Source organism: Stegostoma tigrinum, chromosome 4 (assembly GCF_030684315.1).
Source record: "Stegostoma tigrinum isolate sSteTig4 chromosome 4, sSteTig4.hap1, whole genome shotgun sequence".
Taxonomy (NCBI): domain Eukaryota; kingdom Metazoa; phylum Chordata; class Chondrichthyes; order Orectolobiformes; family Stegostomatidae; genus Stegostoma; species Stegostoma tigrinum.
In genome coordinates, this window is record NC_081357.1 from 36,750,353 (window position 1) to 36,775,613 (window position 25,261).

The window sequence follows — 25,261 nt, forward strand, 5'->3', positions numbered from 1 at the left end:
CCACACAATATACGGATGCAGCATTCAAATCGTGGAATTGATTTCTACGAAGTTAAAAGCTGTTAACAGTAGTGAATCTATGTGTGAAGGATGTAACACAATATAAATCGCTAAAAGATCTATTAATCTTATACCATACAAGGTAAATTAAGCAATGATTTAAAATTTTACTGCACTATAATTTTGAAATTATTTCCTGATTCTTCTGTGCAATAGTTTCCATTTTCTCTGTCAAATTATGATACAGTTAAACAACAAGGAGAGTTATAGGTTAGCAAGAAGTAAATGCTCTCCTTTGCAGGAATTTTGCATGTTGTTGTGAAAGTCTCAAGTTAAATGCCCTGCTGGCTGCTACTTCAAGATTCCCTGTTTGGAAGCAAAAATGCCCATTATTGAAAAAAAATTATTCAACTATGCCAAGCATCAGTTTGGACAATAATCAATCTTAGTTAGGAATGCATTCTGTTTTGGTATTTGACATTTCTACAAATATATACCATTGCACTGTTTAAAATGAGGTTTCTTTATGTCTGACTGCTAACAGTCAGCCAATTCGCCTCTCATCTTTGTATCATAAACTTCTGAGCTCAAGATCCACTGCAGGGCTTCAGCACAAGTGAAAAAAAAATCAAGGTTGCCAGTGTAGTAATGAGGAATCTTTACGCTATTGGAGGTGTTAGATCTCAAAAAAGATATTAAACAAAGTCTCCATCTGCCTGTTCAAGCGTGTGTAAAATAATCCATGGTACTATTCTGTGTAGGGAATTCATCTCTCCTTTCCTGCAATTAACATCTTAAGAAACAGTGTACCTGGCCATTGTTACAAAGCTGTGTGTGCGAGTTTTCCAAGTGCCAATTAGCTGCTGTGTTTCCTACATTACAACAGTGACTTCAAATGTCCTTTGTTGGCTGGCAAGCACATTGAGACATCACGGTCCCGAAAAAGGCTCTGTAAATGTAAGTCCTTCTTCTCAATCTTTCTTTCAATTACAGTCTGACACAATATTGTTAGTGACTTTTGTCCACCAAGGAAATTGGCATATGGAGACAGCATGACTGAGAGATATTTTTGGTCCCGTAGAAGTGCACGGTTGAGACTGGCTCAACTTGGCATTGTAAAAGTCTCATGTCAATCAACCAAACAGTATAAAGCAACAAAGTTAATATGCCTGGGTTGCATCTGAATCAAGTTGCACAAAAGAATGTGCAAATACGCTTCAATCCCTTATGCAATCTGAAGTTTTCTATTAAAATAGAACTCAAATAGTTTCAAAACTTTAAATTTACCAATTGCATGATGGTCAAATATCGTTTCCACCAGAGATATTTTTGGAACTGTGGGCCACAAGCTGCTAATCCATAGTATAGATACATAACGATATGGATAACGGCATTCATATGAGCTCCAAAAAAAGCTGGAATTGCAAAAAAGTGTTACTGATCTCCCAGAAATACAATTCTTCAAATTTAATAATTGGAAATTAATGTTAAAAATGTGAAAAATCTAGATCATATATTTGGCTTTTTACAATAATATTACTACAAAGCAATCCCACTTATCAAAGGTTGACTCACCCTGGTTCATAGCTCACACCGCTTGAGATATTGATATTTTCTTGTCTGACACTTTGTAATAATGATGCTCTGCAATGCATCCCTCCCAGTGTCCAAACTGTGTTTAATACATTATCTATAACTACGAAGGTGGACAGAGTGCTAAATAGCCTCAAGGAAACAAACAAGAATTCAGATTTCTATAACATTAGGCTTTGAAAGGCATCATTTAAAAAATACGCTTTCACAACTACTAAAGCTAAATTTCCCCCCGCCTTAAATGTTAAATTTCATTACAAGACAGACTTCGGTGTCAGCTATCTTTAGTCTTTCTCTTGTTATTCTTGAATCAGTCAGTCTTCATTTATAAATGGGGTGCGTTTTGAATAAGGGAGAGAAACAACTACTGGAAGTTCTGTTTAGAGAGGATGCTTATTTGCCTGTACAATTTAAAATGGAGATCAGTTTTTACATCCTCACAGTAGGGACACTAATTCTACACAGAATTTCATGTTCTAGATTCTTAGAAGATTCCCTATTTGCTTCCAACACAAGGCCTGATTTTAACCCAGAATTATAATCATGTACAGGCTGAGGAAGGCAAATAAAATCCTCTCACCTCTATACGGGATATAGCAAGTGGCTGGTTGATGGAAAAGGGAATACCAGGCACTCCAAAATTGTTGGGAGAATAGCTGCCGATACTCTGTTAAGTCATAGTGAGATGTGTTGGGAGTCTTGTAATGGAAGAATGGGGAGTGTTCCTATGGTATCTCGAGGTGAGTCTAATTGGACTATAATTTCAGTTCTCTTCCTTATGGTTAGACTGAAAATTAATACTGCATATTTCCTTGCAATATAACAAGTCCCATACATCTCCAAGTCTATTGTGTGCTTTTTCAAGCATCATAGCATTGTTTTGACAGATGGCAAAATATTTTTCCATACAGCAGCTTGCAATCCAAGCCACTATAACTCATGCAAATCAATTGTATCAAAGTATTACATTAAAAGGATGACAAAGTTTAAATTACCTTTCCTTTCCTGGGGATTTCCCCTCAAGACCAATAAAACCAACTGGCAAGCATGAACAATGACATATTGCAACATTGTGAATTCTTTTCTTTTTTTATTAAAGGCTGCGAGTGAATGATATCCACATAGGATTATAAATTGTTGGCCCCAATTGTCCAACTGTAATAGTAGTTATATACACAGTTAAACCTGGAAATGAAGAAGTTGCTACTTCTAAATCACTGACTTCCTATTCTTTCACATGCTGTTTTTTTTTTGAGGTCCTCGCAGGTAGCAAGCTTTCGAGATTACTGAACTGTCTGGAACTTTCCATTTTATGTTGTAATATCACTATTAGAAGTATCTGTAACAGTGCTGAAATATAAATGAATTTTTAATATAAAAACTTATAACTACTCTGAAGAACCTCTCTGGACTTACAAATTTTATATTTGTATATGCCAAATAATGTGCTAAACCTCCACAAGTTTGAATAAATATTTTGAAAGAATTCATTAAATGTGATTATATAATAAGATAGGTCCCGATTTTATTCCCTCTCTCTGCAATAGTTTTCCTTGATTTGTTGTCGATGAGAGTTCTTCAATGTGATTGGCTGCTTACCACTTTGATGGCATCATGATTGCTTAACATCTGAAGATCCTTTTGACTTAGTCCCTAATTCAAACTAACATTAGCAAAGGAGAAATCCATGCAATAACAATTGCTACATTTTTGTTGGTAGCTTTCATTGCAGTCAGTAGTGAGCACGATTGATTTATCAGCAACTGTGAAAATCTGGGTTAGTCTACCTGGTAAACTTGAATGATTTTTCTTTTCTTCCATTGGCACTTTAGAAACAAATAAACTAGACAGAAACCACACTTTCAAAAAGCTAACCAAAGATTTTCTTATGTTCTAAATGACACCTCATCACAAGAGCCGAGAACACCATAACATATCTTAACATTTTCGTGTTTATTCTCATGAGACCAAGTTCTATAGCCAACTATAAATGAAAATATTTATTAAAAATGCAGTTGTTTACAGAAAAAAATCCCAAAAAACTTTAGATGCTGGAAATCAGAAACAAAATTACTGAGAAAACTCAGCAAGTCTAGCAGAGCATGTGGAGAAACACAGAATTAATGTTCTTCACTTCTGAAGAACCGCCTCTAGATTCAAAGCATTAACTCTTTCTCTCCACAGATGCTGCCAGATCTGCTGAGTTTTTCCAACAATTTCTATTTTTGTTTTCGATGCAGTGCTTTATTTTCCTCGTTACTATTTTATCATATTTTCAATTTACTTAAGTGAGACTTCAAAATAGACAATTTATATACCATCACAGACTACACTCTTCCTCAACACAACTTTGCATTTTATAACAATGATAATACATATTTAGTTCCCCTGATAATCAGGTGCCTAACATTTTGTACTCACATTGCCCTCCTGCTACCCATTTGATTCCGATCCACCAGAGGGTAAACATTGTGAAGTGATGATATACGTGCAGAAAGGTGACCTGGTTAAATTTCTTCCTCAATATAAAAAATACTGTGTCCAGGTATTCAATCCCCTTTGAAACATAATACCACCACAAGGCCGATGCTATCTATAACAAAAAAAACACAACTGACAAGAATCACTTCAACAGTTACATGAAAAATGTAAATTTTAAAACATTTCATGACTGATATTTTTGTAGTGTTAAACAAAATAGCAAATGTTGAGAACGTGAATACAGGAAAATACGAGAAATGCTCAACAATTTGGTTGACCTGAAAGAGGCAAATAGTTCACTGAGTCAGACTCTTAAAAGCTGCTACAATTTGAAATGTCATAAAATTACTCGATTATTGGAAATATCAGCTCACTAACTTCCTTCACAGAATGAAAGCCACTGTTCTTACCTGATCTAGCCTCTCTGTAACCCTAGTTCCATACAAAGTGGTTGACATAAAACAACCTTTAAAATATCCAAGCAAGAAATCCAATAAACACACTCTCAGGGCACTGACGATGGAGAATAAATGCTGTTATTTCTTCCAGCAACACCAATATACCAGGAACTATAAATTTAAAAGTGATGCATTATTCCATTACTACAAACTGTTGCATTTAAACATTTTTCTCAACAAAAGTAATGGAAAGGAGGAAAGAACAGAAGGATGGAAAGACGACATAAACAAGAGAGAAAATTGCATTAACTTTTGGTGTCAGTCACAAATCTGAAAATTCCAGCCCCAAATCTAGACCCCACTGTTTTTATAGCTTGGTGAGAGGAGAATAAAGTTGGCTTGCAAACCGCACATCTGTGATTCTCAGAGGCAGTTGCATATATGAAGTGGGGATATCCAAAATATAACTGGTGGAAGGTTTAAACTCACCAGAGTGACTTGGAGATGTACAGCACCTTTTTGATAGCCTTTGGGAGAGATCAAGTGCCATTTGGGAAAAGTAAAGACCCCCTTGTGATTGGCATTAATAGAGCGCGGAGAAACACATCAAAATGGCCAAGTCAGTTGGAATCACAGGAGGGAGCTGTTCAGCTATTTAAGTTCCCCACCTTTTTACATACAAAAACAATTTGAAGAAATTCAGGACAGGTGATATTCATCTTTGTTAAAATAAACCTGAGAGTTATCTGCTACATTATGAGATCACAACCAATCATGATTGCTTTGATTAACTCTAAGTGTCTATAAAGATCCTGAAAGGGGACTATGCTATTCTTATTCGAGATGATAGATAGATTTATATTAATAAGGCTTAAATAAAATTAAAATCAAATCAACAGACATTCAAGAGCTTTATTTGGTTTTAACATGGATTCTGAGGTCTGCCTGTGCCATGGAAGTTGTTCGGGCAAAGAATGGTGAATGAGGACATGGGCTGTCATCAAGTTGGCACAAGAGCAATAAAAGGCCACAGGAGATGAATTGGGGGGGGGGATGAAATGGCAGCAAGTGGCATGGTAAGAGTGCTGGAAGAAGGCACGCACGTTAGGAAATGAGGAAAGATGGCTGGATTTTATGTTATTCCCCCAAAGCCTTAACAAGAGCCAAACCACCAAGGGCCAACCTTCCTGCCGAACGATAGCCCAAACATCTGTCAGAGCAGCAGCTAAGGCTCAAATTTTCACCAACATGGCAACATGCTTGTGGAAGCCATCCCAACAATGAAAATTCAGGCCAAATTTTTGCTCTGGAATACACGTTTCCTGTAAGTAACAACTATCTCCATTTAAGCACTGTAGGTTGACCTGCCTTGAAATATTTCCTTCAATACAATTTGACTGCCATGCATCAAGAAAAGGAAACGGAACATCACTTGAATAAATAATCATTTTAATAGTGCAGGAAAGCAAAATTATGTGGGCGAAGTATCGAACATCATGGATATCAAACGTATCTTAAAAGATTCAGTATTTTTTGCCATCTTACTTCTTGCAGGAAATACAGAATGCCAGAATAAAGTGCACATGCACTTATCTTCAATGTCAACTAGAAAACAAGAATGCTTCTGTCCATTGTTTAACTATTCAGTATCAATTCTTGTCAACTGCAAAACGAATGAAAATACCTACCCGTACTTCATTGACATCATCTGTGTACTTGACAGTCTGGCAAATATAACTATATCCTGCTGCTCTTGCAGCGAAGAAGAGCTGTAAGGAACAATACACCAGTGACAATAGTGATGAAGAACAAAGGATAGACTGCTAAATATTTTAAGTCTGTGCCTGAAAGCAAAAGCAGCTAAAAAGGTCTTGGTTAAAAATGCCTTTACGTTAGTGAGGCGATGTTTCCTTTAGTTTGATTTAGTTGATCATCTGGTTTTCACATGTAAACATTCAACAACATACACTGAGAAATAATTAACTAGAGGTATTGTTAGATCACCAAGTTTTTCTATATTACATTTTCTACATTGAACTACAATCAATGTTGCAAAGGTACACCACTACCTGATTAAGCATTTAAGGATGTCCTGGGATGGTGAAACATTATTTTAAAAAAAATCTCATTTCTAAAATTTACAGGCAAATTTTACATTTTCTCATTTGTCCCTGAGCAAACAGAAGCCATTATTTGGTGATTTCTCCAGTCTAGAGCCTATGTCAGTGATTTTTGTTTTGTCCATATTGGCATCCCACATTTTTGAATTTGAGGTTGATCTGTTACCTTGTGGCTAAGTCTGGTCAGTATCTGGAATCTTCCATTTCATGTCCACAATTACAGAGCTGGAGATATGAATGAAGGGAATGAATGGGAAGAAAAGAACTTTCATTTACATAGGTTTCACAATCTCAGGAAATGTCAAAGTGCATCACACCGAATAATGCATTTTTCAAATGCAATCACAACGGTCATGGAGTGAAATGATCGATCAAGCAACACAACTGCTGCTAAATTTAGCTTCAGGTGTCAGGAAGAATCACGCAATTTAAAGCAAGAAAATTTGGTGAAAATTTGTTTTCTTTTCTCTCTCGTTTATGAGCAAAAGTATGAGAGGCGGGGTAGCTGAGTGACCTGCTTCTCATCTTTGGCTGTAGTACTCATCTAATTTTAAAGGGACTTACGATGAATCTATCCTTCGAATCTCATCAGCGTTCACTTAGCTTCTCTGCATTGATGTTATGGGCAAGATTGATCAATCTTACCGATAGATCGAAATGCTGTATTCTCTGAATTCCAACAGATTGAACCTTGCTTTTGATAAAAGAAAACACTAAAAGATAACCTGGTAGAGGTCTTTAAAATTATGAAGAGTTTCAATAAGGTAAACGTAGTAACTGTTACCACAGTGGTGAATTGCAAAATATGGGCCATAATTAACAGAGAAAATCCTTTACCTAGAACGTAGTTAGCTACCGCAAGGAGAAATTTAAGTTAATAGCATAAACGCATGTAAGGGGAATCTAGATATACATAACAGAGGAAAGACAAAAGGATATGTTTATAGGGTGGGAAAGAAGTGGGAGAAGATGGTGTTTATATATCACACTAACAACAGATATTGATTTGAATGCTTTATTCTAGTTTGGTAAATGTTATACAAGGGTTTCTTTCACAGATACAAATAGCATAAATCCCATGACCCAGTAGAGCCGAATGAAGCAGAATACATAGGTATGACTGACTAACCTCCTTAAAGATGTAGAAATTTAGTATTACCATTCCAAAGTTGTAGAAAATAAGCAGCGTACGTAGCTGAAAAGGCTCCCTGTTATTCATCCATTTTGGACCCAGCCACACAAATAAAAGGTAAAGACTGCTCAATGCCAATGTAGGCAGGGGTGACTGCATCAAAGTCCAGTTTTCCACCCGCTTGTCTGTTAAAATAAGGGACAAATTATAAATGTGCTTTTATTATTTAAAAAAAGTGCATGAACAAACAACTTCTAATTCAAGCTGATACTATATTAGTACTACAATATATTTCTATAATATTTAATTCCTTGATCCAGATGTATGCAGATCAACATAAAGTAGATTATGCAAACAGACTGAAGTGGAAGCACTGAGTCTTCTTTGGTGGAGAGGCCGCCAAAGCAGACTCCTGAAGAAGATTCCAGCATGACTAAAGCATCTTATGGGCTGCATTTAGCAAGAATAACATTTAGTTCATCTGACATTTATGCCACCTCAGAACTGATATATTAGTACTGCTCCCAAACTGTTCTATCGGCTCTCATTCCCCGCATCGCCATACTTTTTGCTTGCTTGTAAACAATTCCTTTCAACAGGTCTAGCTGATGATATTTAATCTCTAGAGCTACGCATTGTGACAGGGCTGCATATTTTATGTTGGTAAATGGGGCGAGAAACTGCACTTGGGCTTGAGATAGCTTTTCAGTTGTCTGAGGAGAATGTTGATTTGGCTGCAGCACAAAATTATTTTTCTGCGACACATTCTTAGCTAGTGTGAAGAAGTATCATTACAAAAGCACAACTGAATCTTATCAACAGTAAGGAGGAACACCAAAGGGGAAACTGAAGATTTCTAATATTTTACACTGATCCTATACTATTACCTATATAAACAGTAAATTAAAAGCCATCCATGAACAAATACCAAGACACTTGAAACCAACAGAACTATCTAGTGTTTGTCCATTTCATGTTACATTTACACAAATATATACCACACCTCAAAATACCAGCCCAGCCACCTCTGGTCCAGTTCTTTTTGTGGTTATTCGGATCTCCAGCCCTCACTCCTCAACTAACACCTGTGGTCTCTCCATACCCTCTCATCCAGTATCCTCTAGCCGCAAAACTGATGAGCCACGTAATAATATTGACAATTCATTTTAATTACAACCATTCTACATTCCGTTTGAGAAAGGCTTACCCTCTTACATTATCATAAACTCTCAAACACAAACACCCAGAGAAAATCCAATTGAAAAAAAACCTTTTATCCAGTTAACACCACGAGATCTTGTTCTTAGAATGAAGCCCATTCCATTTTCTTAGCTGGATGCAAGACAGCCAAAGTAATCGAACAACCATCATTACTAAAATATCAATGAAGGAAAATATGTCTATAGATCCCCACTCTTATCTCTGGAAGATATGAGTGGCAACAACCAAATCACAATTCTGTTCCCTGGTAACCTTGAGATAACTTTTCAGTTGTCTGTCAAGAATGTTGATTTGGCTGCAGCACAGAATTATTTTTCTGTTACGTATTTTTATCTAGTGTGGAGCAGTATCATTACAAAAGCACAAGTGGAAGAGAAAACAGGGCCCTTTGGCCTCAGGTATTGATGTGTCAACGGTGCAGAGCAGACAAGACAGAAAAAACCTACACCCATTAATTGAGAATAAAGTAAAATACAGAGTTACTGCAGCTGTTTCTTAGTCACTTGAAGATTGCATTAGTCGACTTATGCCATGCAGACTGAATTCAAGAGGTTGTGTTATGTACAACATTTTTGTTGAAGACTATTTCTTTGAAACCCTGATTGGCTGTCTGTTGCAATCGATTGTTCTAGGACATACCCTGATCCACAAAAACGGTGCTGAAAACTTTTGATAGAATAAGGTAAGAGTTTGAAAGACAATGAGACCATGACAATTTGCAAAAATAAATTTTAATTGTATCTGACATTGAGTGTAATTTATACTTTACAATTAATCAAATGCCTATCAATGCATGCTTAACTAATGTTGACACTGGGTTTAGAGTTTAGGCGATTAATAAAAATGGTATTCGGCATTTCGTTTGACTTTTATTCAGGACAACATCCTCTGTTTCAAACCTTGGAATTGTATGGCTTTGTTCTTTCAGTAAATAGCTAGAATTTGGAGTTTTATCTACTTTTCAAAAAAATTCTTGATCTCTACCAAAATCCTAACACATTTCAACAGCATAAATGAGAGCATCAGAATCACATTCAAAAGCATGAGTTCATCATAGAAAAGTGCTCAGCAGACCGACAACTAATTTAAACACACACCTCTTGCTACTAGAGCTTGGAAGTATTCAGCAAGACAAAAATGTTTTCCAAAGGGTGACAGGAAAGTTTCATTCACATTCTTCAGCACTTCCCATCAGCAAGGTTAGTGGGTTACGTAAAACATTCAGAGAAATGTGGCCATCATGGGAACAAAAGCCAGAGAGCAATTTTTCTAAGTATTTAACAATAGAGGCATTTTTCAAATTGTGTCACTTCAGAAACTTCAACTGTTAAGAAAACACACGGTAAATTAAGTAAAACATTCATAAGTATTCTTTGGTTTGGGGTTTGGATACTGCCTGGGCCACTCAACTCCTGATCTCATTAAAACCAGATACAACAACCGAATTCCAGCGGTGAGGTGAAAGTGACAGTCCTTGACATCAAGGTCATGCCTGACACAGTGTAGCAACAAAAGCCCTATCAAACCTGGAAACAATGGAGATCAGGGGCAAAATCTCTGCTGATTGGAATCATACCTGGTAGAGAGGGAAATGGTTGTGGTTGTTGGTGGTCAGTCACCTCACCTCTAGGTCATCTCTGCAGGAGTTCTTCAGGGTACCTTCAACTGCCCAAACATCTTCAGCCGCTTCATCAATGTCTTCCCTTCATGATAACGTCAGAAGTGGGGATATTCGCTGATGACTGCACCATCTTCAGCATAATTCACAACTCCTCAGATACTGAAACAATCCATATTCAACTGCTACAAGATCTGGACACTATCCAGGCTTAGACTGACAAATAGCAAGTAATGTTCACACCACACAAATGCCAAGCAATGACCTTCTCCAATAAGAAACAAACAAACACCTGCCCATGGATGTTCAATGGTGTTGTCGTCACTGAATCCCACACAATGACTGGTGTTACCATTGGCCAGAAACTCAAGTGGACTGACTACAAACACTGTAGCTACAAGAACAGGTCTAAGGCTAGTAACAGTGTTCACCATATACATTACACATGTAAAGAGAGTGATGGAATATTCCCCACTTGCCTGGATGCGTGCAGCTCCAAACACACTGAAGAAGCTTGACACCATCCAGGATAATGCAGCCCACTTGATTGGTGCAACACCCACAAGAATCCACTCCCTGCACCACTGACACTCAGGAGCAGGAGTGTGTACTATCTATAAGATGAACTGCAGAATTTGACCAAAGATTCTTAGACAGCACCTTCGAAACCCACAACAACTGCCATCTAGAAGGATGAGGGTAGCAGATATATGGGAACACTGTCACCCGCATATTCCAAGTCAGGATGTTAGGTGGCTTGGAGAGGAAATATATCACCTTTCCTTCACTGTTGCTGGGTCAAAACCCTGGAATTACATCTCCCAGGGTCAACATATAGCACATGGGCAGCAATGGTTCAAGAAGGCAGCTCACCATCACCAGCAACTAGGAACAGATAGTAAATGCTGGCCAGCTAGAGATGCCCACAGCCCACAAATGAATAAAAAAGTCTGCAACGGATCTTAATTAGCATTGTGAATTCACAATCAGAAGCAGACTTGTTAGAGGCCAAGATTAAGTTGTTTTACAGTCAACAAATTGATGTGGTATTTAATTACTGTACTCAGATCTTGCTGATGTGTCATTTTGGTTGACAGTACAACAAATCACTTACATGATTAATGGATTTCAGTTGCCAGATTTAGTGCTGAATAAAACTATAAAACCAATTCATTTGGGATAATATCAGATAGCCTTCATAATTTTAATGCAAGCCAAGAGTTACTGAGTACACACTTGATTATTTTTCTTCCCCAAGGTCAATAATAGGCAATTTAAGCAAAGTTGCAGCAATGTCAAATGGGTGTGTGTTAAAAATTGTAACTAAATATTTTCACCAACAGGTAACTTTGAAATTTGCTTTCCTCAATTAAACAACAACTTGCACTGCTATATTTTAAAGGAAATATATTATTTCATTGGAGGCAGTTCAGAGAATGTTCACTAGGATTACCCCGGCATGGAGGAAGTGCCTTACATACAAAGCTTAAACAAGTTGGGGCTCTACACATTGGAGGTGGAAGAACGAGAGATGATCTCATTGACATATATAGGATTCTTAAAAGGGGCTTAACAGGGTAAATGCCAAGAGGAAGTTGAATGTTGTAAAATACGTAATGGAAATTTACTGGAGACGGAGGTAGAAAATGGGGAGATGATGGCCTAATGGTATTATCACTGGGCTGTTAATCCAGAGACCAGATAATGTTCTGGGGATTTGGGTTTGAATCCCGCCATGGCAGATGGTGGAATGTGAATTCAGTAAAAGGAAGATCTGGAATCAAGAGTCTAACAATGACTATGAGTCTATTGGTAATTGTTGGAAAAACCATCAGATTCACTAGCATCCTCTAGGGAAAGAAACTGCCCTACCTGGCCTGGCCTACATGTCACTCCAGACCCAGAGCAATTTGGAAGACTCTTAACTGTGCTCTGGGCAATTAGGAATGGGCAATAAATGCTGCCTAGATAGCGATGCCCTCTTCCCATGAACGAAAAAAAATGCTCTTGATGAATAACGGGATCAAGTGATACAGGGAGGAGGCAGCAGAATGGGGTTGAAAACATATCAGCCATGATCAAATGGCAGAGCAGACTGAATGGCCTAATTCTGTTCTTATATCTTACTGTCTGATAAGAGTAATATCAAATAACTTGACAGACAGCCACACAATGAGATATTGTAAAAAAAAGTTTAGCCAATGAGTTTTTTTTTAAAAAAACAATTCTTAAACAAAGGATGTGGGTATGAAGGAAAGGGTGTTAATAGAGGGAGCCCAGAGTTTGGGGATAGGCAGATGAAAGCGTCACTGTAAATGGTGAGTCAAAAAAGAACAGTAAATACACAACCAGTCAAAAGTGAAGAAATATTATAGTTCTTCAAAGCACTTTTAGGTTGGAACAGACTATAGAGGAATGGAGTTGCAAAGCCATGGAACGACTTGAACACAGGAATGGGAATTTTAAAATGGATAGTCTCCAGATTGGGAGCAAATGTAGGTCAGTTAGGACAGGATTGTGTGTGAACTGGACTTGGCATGAGTTAGGATATGGGTTGAATTCTAAATGACTTCAAGGTTACGGACGGTGCGGGATGGTCAGCTGAGCTCAAGAGATGTTATGGAGCTGGAAACAGATGGTCTTGGTGATAGCATCAATACGTGGATGCAAGTTCATCTTGGACTGAAATACAAAACCAAGAACATCGGATTCATAAACAAAAACAGAAGTTGCTGGTAAAGCTCAGCAGATCTGGTAGCTCTGTGAAGAGAAATCAGTTAATGTTTCAGGTCCGGTGACCATCAGAACAGTGATCAACTCTGATTTCTCGTCATGATGCTGCCAGGCCTGCTGAGCCTTTTTAGTAATTTCTCTTCATGTTTCTGATTTAAGAACATTCACAGTTCTTTCAGTTTTTATTTAACATCTGATTCATCTTCAAACAAAGGAACGAAGGTTCAGCTTGGGCTGAAGTCAACGGTTTCAGTCTTGTTAAAATTTAGCTTGAAGAAATTTCTACTCATCAGTACTGGATGTTACTCAGGTAACAGGACAATTCAGAAAGTTTGTGGAAGAGCTGTAAAGGTAGAATACAGCACCATCAAAATATGTTTGTAATCTGACATGTCCTCAGATAACACCAGTAGCAAAATTAACCACTTGTGGTGAAGTACCTTTCACTTTTAAAATTATCCCACCCAATTTTCACTTGTTTTTCTTCTGTGGGACATGCATGCAAACACTTGCCTATATAATAACTACCTTCTCCTTAACTGACTGTAAAGCACTTCAGGACATCTAGAAATGCATCTTAAAACTATCATAAACATTAAGATATGTCTTACAAATTAGGTCATTTCTATATCAAACAACATTAAAAAGCGCAAGGAATGAACTAGAGATCATAAAGGTGTAGAAGAATTTGACCAATCAAGAGCCTATTTATTTCTGTCCTAAATACACTCAATAACTTGGCCTACACAGCCTGCTGCAGTAATGAGTTCCACAGAATATCCATCCTCAGGGTCAAGAAATTCCTTCACATCTCAGTTCTAAAGGGTCATCCCTTCACTCCAAGGCTGTACCCTCAGATCCTAGTCTCGCCTACTGCAGACATTTTCTCCACATCTACTCCATCCAGGCCTCTCAACATTCCACAAGTTTCAATGAGATCCCTCCTCATCCTTCATAATTTGACCAAGTACAGATCCAGAGTCCTCAACTGCTCCATATGACAAGCTCGAGATAAGACAACGTGAGACCAAAAGGCACATGTTTTACTCAATTTCATTTTGACCACTAATTTTCTCCCTGGGCCTCTAGCAATGAATTCTAAGAATCAAGGTTAGCAGCATAACATCATGCAACATAAATGAATAGATTTTGCAGGCACTGATGAGAGACACACAGGTACCTGACTGAGAAACTGAGAGCAATGATTGAAGCCAGGTGGGAATTTGGGGGATATGGTTGGCATATGGGTTAGAAGGGGTACAGAAGTTGAATGGTCTGTAGTTCACAAAAATTTGAGTGTCAACAGCACTCTGGAGTGGGTAATAGGAACAAAGAAGATAGGTGCTTTCAGAAAATTTGCAGCTAGAGCTATAAACATTTTGATAGCAAGGATAGTGGGCTAAAAACATATAAATGAAAAGGGAGAGAGATCTTGGTGGTATTTTAAAAAGCGCAGCATGCTGAAGACTAATCATATAGGTAGATTTTAGCTCTGAAAGCACTATGTTCAAAATCTAACACAATTTTATAAATGGCTTAGACCACAAGCCCTACCATCAAAATGAGTTCACTCTATGCCCAAATGTAACAAGACCTGGACAATATCCAGGCTTGGGCTGAAAGGTGATAAGTAATCTTCATACCACACAAGTGCCAGACAATGACCATCTCCAACAAGAGAGAGTCTAACAATTGCCCTTGATATTCAATTACATTACCATCGTTGAATCACCACTATCATCATCCTGGGAGACACCATTAACCAGAAATTGAAGTGGATGGAAAAGCTAACATAAATATTATGTCTAAAAGAGCAGGTCAGATGATGGGAATCCTGTAGCCAGTAACCTTCTGATTCCCTGAAGCCTGTTCTCCATTTACAAGGCACAAGTCAAGAACTTAATGGAATGCTCTCCATTTTTCAAGTGCAGCTCCAACAACATTCAAGAAGCTTGGTACCATCTAGGACAAAGCAGCCTGCTTGACTGACACCACACCATTAAATATTCACTCCCTCCACCGTCACAGCAACAGTTGTGTATACCATCTACAAGATAGACGGACTGCAGAAATTTACTAAGGGTCCTTAGCACCTTCCAAACGCACAACCACTATCATTTAGAAGCTTAAGGGCAGTAAAAGACAAGCACATGCAAGCCATTCACCATCCTGATTTGGAAATATATCACCATTCATTTAATGTCCTTGGGTCAAAATCCCAGGACATCCTCCTAAACAGCAATGTGGATATCCCCATTCCAAATGGACTCCTGCAGTTCAAGAAAGCAGCTTATCATCACCACCATCTTCTCATGGGCAATAAATAATTCTGACCCAGCCAGCAACAGCCCCATCCACTAAACGAATGAAAACACTGCACTTTGCTGCACAAAACCACATAAAAGGATAGCAAATACTTCAAACTTCCCTGGAACTGAACTCTCTTAATAATATAATATTTAGGCTTTCAAATGTTAGCTTAGTTTGTTTCAGTCAGTATTGCTGGTTCACAAGAGTTTTGTATTGATGGGCTGTAGAGAACTTTGAACCCCAAAAAGAGAGAAACCAACATTTGTTTCAAAGTCCATGTTCAAATCAAGATGAAATGGGACTGCATTGAAAATAAAAGGATGAAAATGGTAGAAAAGAGAATGAATGAAAACATGTGCAGAAGATTGGTCATTAATTTGTGCAAAAGTGAAGGCCTCAAGAGTAATTGAGAAAAGCTCACAACAAAAATGTTGTTGACTGAATAGCCAAATAAACAATTAAAAGCTACCAAAAATCAGTCAACTGATTTGTTTGAAATTATCTTTAAAACTTTTCAGGAGTTTTATTTTGTTTTCCAGCTATTTATGAAAATAAAACAATTACATTTTAATCAAAATAATTCTTGACAAACAGCATCAAGTTCATCATCTCCTGCTGCAATGCCTTCAGGCAGAGATATTTAGTCTTCATCAACACTTTTCATTTTTAATGAGTTTTCCTCTTCATTCTTCTATAGCTGTGCTCATAATTGGGAATAGGCTGAAACTGATTTCCTCTTTGTGGACATAACTACGTATCATGATGAACTTTGACACAGAAGCAGTACATCAAGAAAAATGTGTAATTTCTTTCAAAGGCTTGTAGAATCTGTATTGTTTTTAAAAAAAAACATCTGCAAGGACTTTGAGTTTGCACCAATGTTAAGGGAAATTTTTTTTTGGATTATAAGAAACATAGGTCCATGTGACCTAGAAGCCATATCAACAAAAGGACACTGAGGAAGTAACAGTGTGAGTGCCAGATAAAAGAGAGAGCTACAGACACAATGGAGAGGTACAAGTGAAGGAGCTGGGTGGAAGGAGGAAAATCTAGGTGCAGGCGTAAAGATAAAGGAGGCAGAGACCGAAAGAGAAACACACTGAATTCTTGTGAGCAGATGCAGTAAGTCAGTTCTAGAAATCAGTTTTTCCAATTAGGCAGAAGAACTGACAGGAAGCTTTTTTTTGTGTTCGTCGAGAGGATGTGGGGGATTGTTGGCCATGTCTAATAGCCCAGAGGACAACTGAGTCAACCACACTGCTGTAGGTGCCTTTTTAAAAAAAATTCATTTGTGGGATGTGGACGTTGCTGGTTGGCCAGCATTTCTTGCCCACCCTAGTTGCCCTTGAGAAGGTGGTGGTGAGCTGCCTTTTTGAACCACTGCAGTCGTCCTGCTGTGGGTTGACTCACAATGCTATTAGGGAGGGAATCCCAGGATTTTGACCCTGTGACAGTGAAGGAACAGCAATATATTTCCAAGTCAGGATGGTGAGTGACTTGGAGGGGAACCTGGATGTGGTGGTGTTCCCATATATCTGATACCCTTGTCCTTCTGGATGGAAGTGGTCATGGGTTTGGATCTTTGATGAATTTTTGCTCTGCATCTTGTAGACAGTACATACTGCTGCCACTAAGCGTTGGTGGTGCAGGGAGTGAATGTTTGTAGATTAGCGCCAATTAAGCAGGCTGCTTTGTCCTGGATGGTATAAACCTTCAAGTGTTGTTGGGGCTGCACTCATCCAGTGGTGAGTATTCCATCACACTCCTGATTCGTGCTTTGTAGATGGTGGATAGGCTTTGAGGAGTCAGAAGGCGAATTATTCACTGCAGTATTCCCAGCTTCTGGCCTGCTCTTGTAGCCACTCTGTTAATGTGGCGAGTCCAGTTGAATTTCTGGTCAATCGTAACCCCCAGGATGTAGATAGTGGGGAATTCAGTGACGGTAACACCATTGAATGTCAAGGGGCAGTGGTTAGATTGTCTCTTATTGGTGATGGTCATAGCCTGGCATAGTGTAGCACAAATGTCACTTGTCAGCCCAAGCCTGGATCTTGTCCAGATCTTGTTGCACGTGAACATGGACTGCTTCAGTATCTGAGGAGACAGGAATGGTGCTGAACACCGTGCAATCAATCATCGGCAAACATCCCCATCTCTGACTTTATGATGGAGGGAAGGTCATTGATGAAGCAGCAGAAGATGGTTGGACCTAGGACACTCCCTGAGTAACTCCTGCAGAGATGTCCTGAAGCTGAGATGACTGACATCCAACAACCACAACCATCTTCCTAGGAGTCAGGTGTGACTCCAGCTTTGCCAGGGCTCCTTGAAGCCACGCTCGGTCAAATGCAGCCTTGATATCAAGGGCTGTCACTCTCACCTCACCTCTGGAATTCGGCTCTTTTGTCTGTGTATGAACCGAGGCTGTAACAAGATCAGGAGCTGAGTGGCCCTGGTGGAACCCAAACTGGGCGTCACTGAGCAGGTTCTGCTTGATAACACTGTTGATAACATCTTCCATCACTTTACTGATGATTGAGGGGAGGCTGATGGGGCAGTATTTGGCTGGGTTGGATTTGTCCTGCTTTTTGTGCACAGGACATACTTGGGCAATTTTCCACATTGTCAGGCAGATACCAGGGCTGTAACTGTACTGGAGAGTACAGGAGAGCAGCTAATTCTGGAGCACAAGTTTTCAGTATTATTGCTGGAATGATGTCAGGGCCAGGAGCCTTTGCTGTATCTAGGTGTCTCCAACCGTGTCTTGATATCACATGAAGTGAATCAAATTGGCTGAAGACTGGTATCTGTAAGGCTGGGGACCACTGGGGGAGACCAAGATGAATCATCCACCTGGCACTTCTGGTTGAAGATTGCTGCGAATCCTTCAGCCTTAATCTTTTGCACTCATGTGCTGGGCTCTTCCATCTTTGAGGATGGGGATAGTTGTGTAGCCTCCTACTCCATGAGTTGTTTAATTGTCCACCACCATTCATGACCAGATGTGGCAGGACTGCAGAGCTTAGATATGATTAATTGGTTGTTGGATCACTTATCTGTGTCTATCACTTGCTGCTTTCGCTGTTTGGTGTGCAAGTCGTCCTCTTTGGTGGCTTCATCAGGTTGATACGTCAGCTTCAGGTATGCCTGGTTCTGCTCCTGGCATGCCCTCTTGCACTCTTCATTGAATCTGCAGTCACATGTAGGCCAGGCCAGGTAAGGGTTGTAGATTTTCTTCCCAAAAGGGCATGAATGAACCAGATCTTTTTTTTACAAATGATCAACAGCAATTACATGATTGCCATTAAACCAGGTTCTTCAGATCCCAAATTTATAATTGAATTCAAAACTGCCATGGTGGGAACACTGGTCTAGGGATCTGGTTTGCTAATCTTATGACATTACTACTACTCCATCATCTCCACAAGTTATGAAGAGTCATACCAGATCAAAATGTTAACTCTGTTTCTCTCTCAACAAATACGGTCGTACCTGTTCAGTTTCAGTATTTTGCTTATATTTTGGCTCATAGCAGTTACACTGTCATGTTCACTGTCAGCTGTATCCAATTGCTGAAAGCAAAAGTGAACTTCTCTCTCCTTACCACAAGTCTTCCCACTGTTCCAGGAATGTCCAAACAATCCGGAGTCCTTTACTTAGAACTTCCTTTCACTGAGCTTCCTGTTTTCGTCTCACTTCTAACACCAGATGTCAAGATATTATTTCCATGTCTCTAAGATTAAATTCACCCCTTCACCTGCCTAGAACATCTCCATCCCCATCTCTCTACATTGATCCCGTATCATTTTACAGATTTTCTATTCAGCCATCACCAAATTCCTGTCTCTATTTGGTGCATCAGCTGTGCCCTTTTAGCAGAATAATTATCAGTCAACAACTTTGTTCCAGGATTTAAAAAACCGAAAGAATTGCAAATGCTGTAAATCAGGAACAAAAACAGAAGTTGCTGGAAAAGCTCAGCAGGTCTGGCAGCATCTGTGAAAGTAAAATCGAGTTAATGTTTGGGTCTAGTGACCCTTCCTCAGAACTGGTAGTAGCTGGGAAAAAGTCTATTTATACGATGAAAATAGGGAGGGGGATGGAGTAAGAAATAAATGATAGGATAAAGGATAGAGGCCGAAGAGAGAAAAAAGTTGTTGGATGGACAAAGGAGTTGATAACAATTTGGCTAGGAGGGTGAATTTCTATTAATGGGGGCTGTGAGTGACTAACGATAGGTAGTGTGTAATGGCAGGCTATGTGATAACAAGGCCTGGTGTGTGGGGAAGGGGGCTAGGACATCTTTTTGTCCCTAAAACTATTGAACTTGATATTGAGCCCGGAGGACTGCAGGGTTCCCAAGTGGAAAATGAGGTGTTGTTCTGACAGCTTGCATTGAGTTTTGCTGGAATACTGCAATAAGCCAGCGACAGAGATGTTAGCAAGGCAACAGGGCAGTGTGTCAAAGTGGCAGGTAACTGGAAGTTCAAGGATTTTTGCAAGCAGAACACAGGTTCTGGATGCTGAAATTACCCCTGCTCAAAGACCCTACTAAATTTCTTCATTTATTGTAAGCACTGACTCATTTCTGTTTTCACAAGTCCTTTATCATTTTGTAACCCCAAAAATTTCAACAACTTGAGAAGATAAAGTTGGACAGCATCCTACCGATTATTTACAATGTGAATTTGTCCAATTTAGTTTCCAGCCCATGGACAGCATTAGAGCTTCTCAAAATTTCTGGAGGTATTTCAATATGACTGTGATCCCTGTGTGCTATTCCAATCAACTTCCCTTGATCTCCCTGTAATATTCAATATAAAGTATTGCTACTCCTGTTCCTATTTCTTATGGTCTTTCCTGAGTTTTTTTCATCCTTAATGTACTTGTAAAATAAAGGAAAATCCTACATTATTTTATTTGTCATGATCCTTTCATGTCACCTTTTTAATCTCATAATTTCCCTTGTAAGTTCCTCTTGTGCACTCTATACTCGTCTAGGCCTTCAGCTGTTTGGAGTTCTCAGTATCTGTCAGAAGACTCAATATTTCTCTTTACCCAAAGTTGCATATTCCTCAATATCCAGGGTTCATTTGAAATTGTTGGTCCCACCCATTATCTTTAATGGAACACTTTGGCCCTAGGCTCTCCGTATTCTCTTCCTGAATGCATCACGCTGTTCAGATTTATCTGAACAAAAATCAACTCCCAGTTGATTCTGGTCAAATCATATCCAATCTTATTAAAATCAGCCTTCTCCCACTTCAGAATTTTGATGTCAGGCCCATCTTGTCCTCTTACTTAACAATCTTGAATCTAACAGAATTATGATTTCTGTCAGCAACATGTTCAACCACTTGCCCAGCTTCCTGACCCAAAATTAAGACTGGGACTAGTCCACCCCTTGTATAGCCTTGTATGTACTGGCTTATATAGTAGGTTAAAAGACTAGGCAAAAATTTGGCCGATGGAATATAATTTGGGAAAATGTGCAGCGATACATTTTGGCAAGCAGAATAGAGGAGGTAAATATGACTTAAAGAAAGCTGCAACATTTGGACTTTGCGGTCCTTGTGCATGAATCACAAAAAGCTAGCATACAAGTGAAGTAAAATGGAATGGGGCAGAAAAACAGGGAAGTCAGACTACAGCTAGAATGGGTCTCTGAACTGTTTTGGTCCCCTTATCTAAAGAAAGATGTGCTGCCACTGGACACAGTCCAGGAAAGGTTCACCTGATTGATTCTGGAAGGAATTTTCTTATCAGGAGAGATTGAGTAAGATAGGCCTACACTCATTGGAGTTGAGAAGAATTATGTGACCTCCACTGAAAAATAAGATTGTTTGGGGACTTGGCAGGGTAGAGGAGAGGTTGCTTCCCCTTGTAGAAGAGTCCAGAACTGGAAGGCATAATTTAAGAGTAAGGGATTGTCCATTTAAGACAGAGATGAGGATGAGTTTCTTCTCTTAGAGGACAGTGGATGTGTGGAATGCTTTACAATATAGCGCTGTAGAAGGTGGATCATCAAGTATATTCAAGGCTGTGACAGGCAGATTTTTAATCAGTTATGGAATCGGGGGAGATAGGGAAAAGGCAGAAAAGTGAAGTGGAGGATTATCAGATTAGTGATGATCTCACTAAATGGTGGAGCAGACATAATGGGCCACAAATGTCTTACATCGGCTCCTATGCCTTATTGTCTTTATCACCTCAAGGCTTAATTACTTGGAGCGTTCTTCTTACCAGCCTCTCGCAGTTTCCTTTCAAAAATTGCAACTCCTCCAAAACTTCTGCAATCTATCACATACAGCCTACTTGTAAATCATCTGTGCCATCATCAATCATTATCTATCTCCTTAACAAATTAGAGTTCTTATAATTTGGATTTTGGTGAATCCACACAATTAGTTTAGCCAATTCCAACCCACATGTTGGAATCCTCGCCCCAATTAGTTCTACTTCGCCACTTCACTTTTCCAAGTCTACACAACTTAAATCTTTGTGTCTTTCAGTCACCATTCTTAACTTTTCAGATCACTGCCATTTCTTGTTTTCATCTCAAAATGCTTTAACACATTCTATTAAATTAAAAGTGGTGTCCTTTTCATTTGTATCATCTCACATATGTATGACAGCTCATTGGAGTTTTGGTCTGCATCCAGAATCAGATGTTGCTTTTAATATAATAATTGTTTGGAAGACGACAAAATTGCAAGTTAGGTTCTTTTTACCCAAGCGTAGGCTTAACAAAGAAAAGAACATATTGAGTAATGTGAACACACTGTAGATGAAATGCTGTAGAGAATACAGAAAGCCCAGTAATCCATATTCTGTTTAGAATGCTGTACAAGTACCTGCAATGGTAAGGCTCCATCGATAGAATTCCAGAGAATCATTAATAAAGTGCACAACTGCATCCATGATTTCACCAAAAGATGATTATCTCTACAAAACCTATGAAAAATATCAAAATAAAGTTTGGTATGTTTCATAAATTATCTCAATCACATGATATTTTTATACCTTACTTCATCACATTGACAAGAAGGATGTCATAATATATAATAAAATCTAGCGAAATCCAATAAAATTCAAGTTACCTACATCAGGTATTTTGAAGCATCAACTTCAAGAGTAGAACTATGAATTTAGGTAAAAACTTTGGTTCACGTGAGTCAGAACGTTGTGGATCAATGTCCCAGAACAAATATTTCAGCACATACTCTACAATGACACGTTAGCTCGAAGGAGAAACACTATTCTGGAAGAAAAGTGAAACAAAGTCTGCCATCTTTCCGGAGGGTAAAGATTTTATGTTACTATTTGCAGAAAAGCAGGGCATTAACTGTCAACATTTGTGCCCCAACTAACATGTAAAGCAAAATGATTTGCTCATTTATTTCAATTTATTTCATTGCCACTTGGCGTCTCTCCTGAAACCTCTCTATCTACATCTATGGGAATGTGTTAAGCACACTGCTAAAAAAAACATGCTCTTTTCTTTCATTCAGATGAATAATTCAAGCCCACCACTATCCAATACCAATGCACTCTAGCTATTGGAACCACAGTTTTTCATTTTCTTCTGTTATTTCCGATTCATTAAATTATTTTCATTGACAGGATAAACAAGCAATATGCTTCTGTAAATGCCACCAGCTATTTGGACTTTGGAGCTATCTTAAGAGAGTTATTTTGTCAGTTTTCTCATCTCAAGGAAAGGTGCCTCACTCAATTTATCACCTCTGCTAGAAAGTCAAGTTAACAACCAAATATTCAGGTTTGAGCTGGCAAATTAAAAATAACATTTGCACCATACAAATGCCAGGCAACGACCATTTCTAATAAGAGAGAATCTAACCATTGCCCCTTACATTTAATAGTATTACTGTCACTGAATTCCCACTATCAACATCCTGGGGGCTTACTATTGGCCAGAAACTGAATTGGGGTCATCATATAATACTGTGGCTACAGTGTAGTGCAGTGCAGAGTGAATTTTTAAAAAAATCTTTAAGATAATAGTGACAAAAAATGTCAGAGAAGCAGAAATTTTGAATCGAAACTAATTCAAACGATAACTGAGATGACATTTGAGGTTCAACTCTGTGATGAAGGGGTGAAGGAGAGATGGATGGTTGGATGGAAGTAAGATTCAAATTTGTGTTAATTCTGACGCAAATTTACCACTTTATACTAAAGCCAGCTAATACAATTACAGCAGCTCAGATAGAAAATGCAGCAAATGTGCAGATGGATTTAAAACATTTGATCAATATCACAATCAGTTCACAACGGAGAAAGTCCAGTCCTCGATCACTGGGACCTTATTGGGAAAGGTGGCACTTGCACAAGCAGGACAGTTGGTACCTGAACTAGACTATGTCCAACATTCTTGTGGGTGATGTTTGCGAGTGACGTTCGAAGGTATTAAACTTACTCAGTAGAAGAGGAGATCAAGATTGCCAGTAAAATAGAGACACAACATACCTAGTAAAGACAGAGGCAGTTCAGCCATGATGCGTCTCAAAGGATTAAAGAACAAAGAAAATTACAGCACAGAAACAGCCCTTCGGCCCTCCAAGACTGCGCAAATCCAGATCCTCTATCTAAACCTGTTGCCTATTTTCCAAGGATCTGTATCCCTCTGTTCCCTGCCCATTCACGTATCTGTCTAGAGTAAGGTGAGGCTGGATAGCCTCTACTTCAATGCTTGGAGTATTCGAGGTAAGACAGATGAGCTAAGGATGTGGACTGAGTTGTGGAATTGTGATGTTGTTGCTGTCAGAGACATGGTTCAGGAACAGGAAGAACAGGCAACTCAACATTATAGGGTATAGGATCATGAAGCAGGACAAGAAAGGGTGTAAACGAGGTAGTGTCACTTCATTAATTATGGAGTAAGTTACTGCAACAGGAAGGGATGATGTTCTCAAAGTGTCTTCAAATGAGGATAACCAAACAAAAAAAGCGGCAGACACACTGCTGGGACTGTACTATATACTCTGGAACAGTCTGCAGACAACATAACAGATAATGTAAACAGTTCAGTGAGTTGAGTAAAAGGAATAACAGGACAATTACATAAGGAGTTTTCAACTTCCCCAACATTAATTGGAATAGTCATACTACAAAGGATTCAGAGGGGGCAGAGTTTTGTTTTGGAAATGCATTCAGGAGAGGTTTTTACATCAACATGGATAAAGTCTAACCAAAGATACTGCAGAGTTGGACCTAATTCTGAAGAACTAAGCCAGACAAGTGTTCGAGGTGCAATAGGAAGAGTATTTTAGTGATAGCAACTCCAACACCATTTGCCAATGTGGTATACTGCATCCACTGTACCCAGTGTGGCTTCCTCTACATTGGGGAAACCAAGCAGAGGCTTGGGGACCGCTTTGCAGAACACCTCCGCTCGGTTCGCAATAAACAACTGCACCTCCCAGTCGCAAACCATTTCCACTCCCCCTCCCATTCTTTAGATGACATGTCCATCATGGGCCTCCTGCAGTGCCACAATGATGCCACCCGAAGGTTGCAGGAGCAGCAACTCATATTCCGCTTGGGAACCCTGCAGCCCAATGGCATCAATGTGGACTTCACCAGCTTCAAAATCTCCCCTTCCCCCACTGCATCCCAAAACCAGCCCAGTTCG

The 25,261-nt window shown here is 39.0% G+C and overlaps 1 protein-coding gene across 11 annotated transcripts in view; it reads right to left on the minus strand.

Moving 5' to 3' along the window:
• elovl4a (ELOVL fatty acid elongase 4a) overlaps window positions 1-25,261 on the minus strand; it is a 47,125-nt gene that overhangs the window by 8,481 nt on the left and 13,383 nt on the right. For 6 of the 11 annotated variants that reach the window (XM_048531624.2, XM_048531625.2, XM_048531623.2 and 3 more), the window contains 5 exons: window positions 22,461-22,560; window positions 7,722-7,909; window positions 6,161-6,241; window positions 4,015-4,186; window positions 1,288-1,415 (listed from right to left, as the gene is read on the minus strand). In XM_048531624.2, coding sequence (XP_048387581.1) covers window positions 1,288-1,415; window positions 4,015-4,186; window positions 6,161-6,241; window positions 7,722-7,909; window positions 22,461-22,527 — 636 coding nt within the window. In that variant the 5' untranslated portion in view covers window positions 22,528-22,560. The remainder of the gene's footprint in view (window positions 1-1,287; window positions 1,416-4,014; window positions 4,187-6,160; window positions 6,242-7,721; window positions 7,910-22,460; window positions 22,561-25,261) is intronic. The other 5 variants (XM_059645270.1, XM_048531629.2, XM_059645271.1 and 2 more) reach the window with 2 other exon arrangements.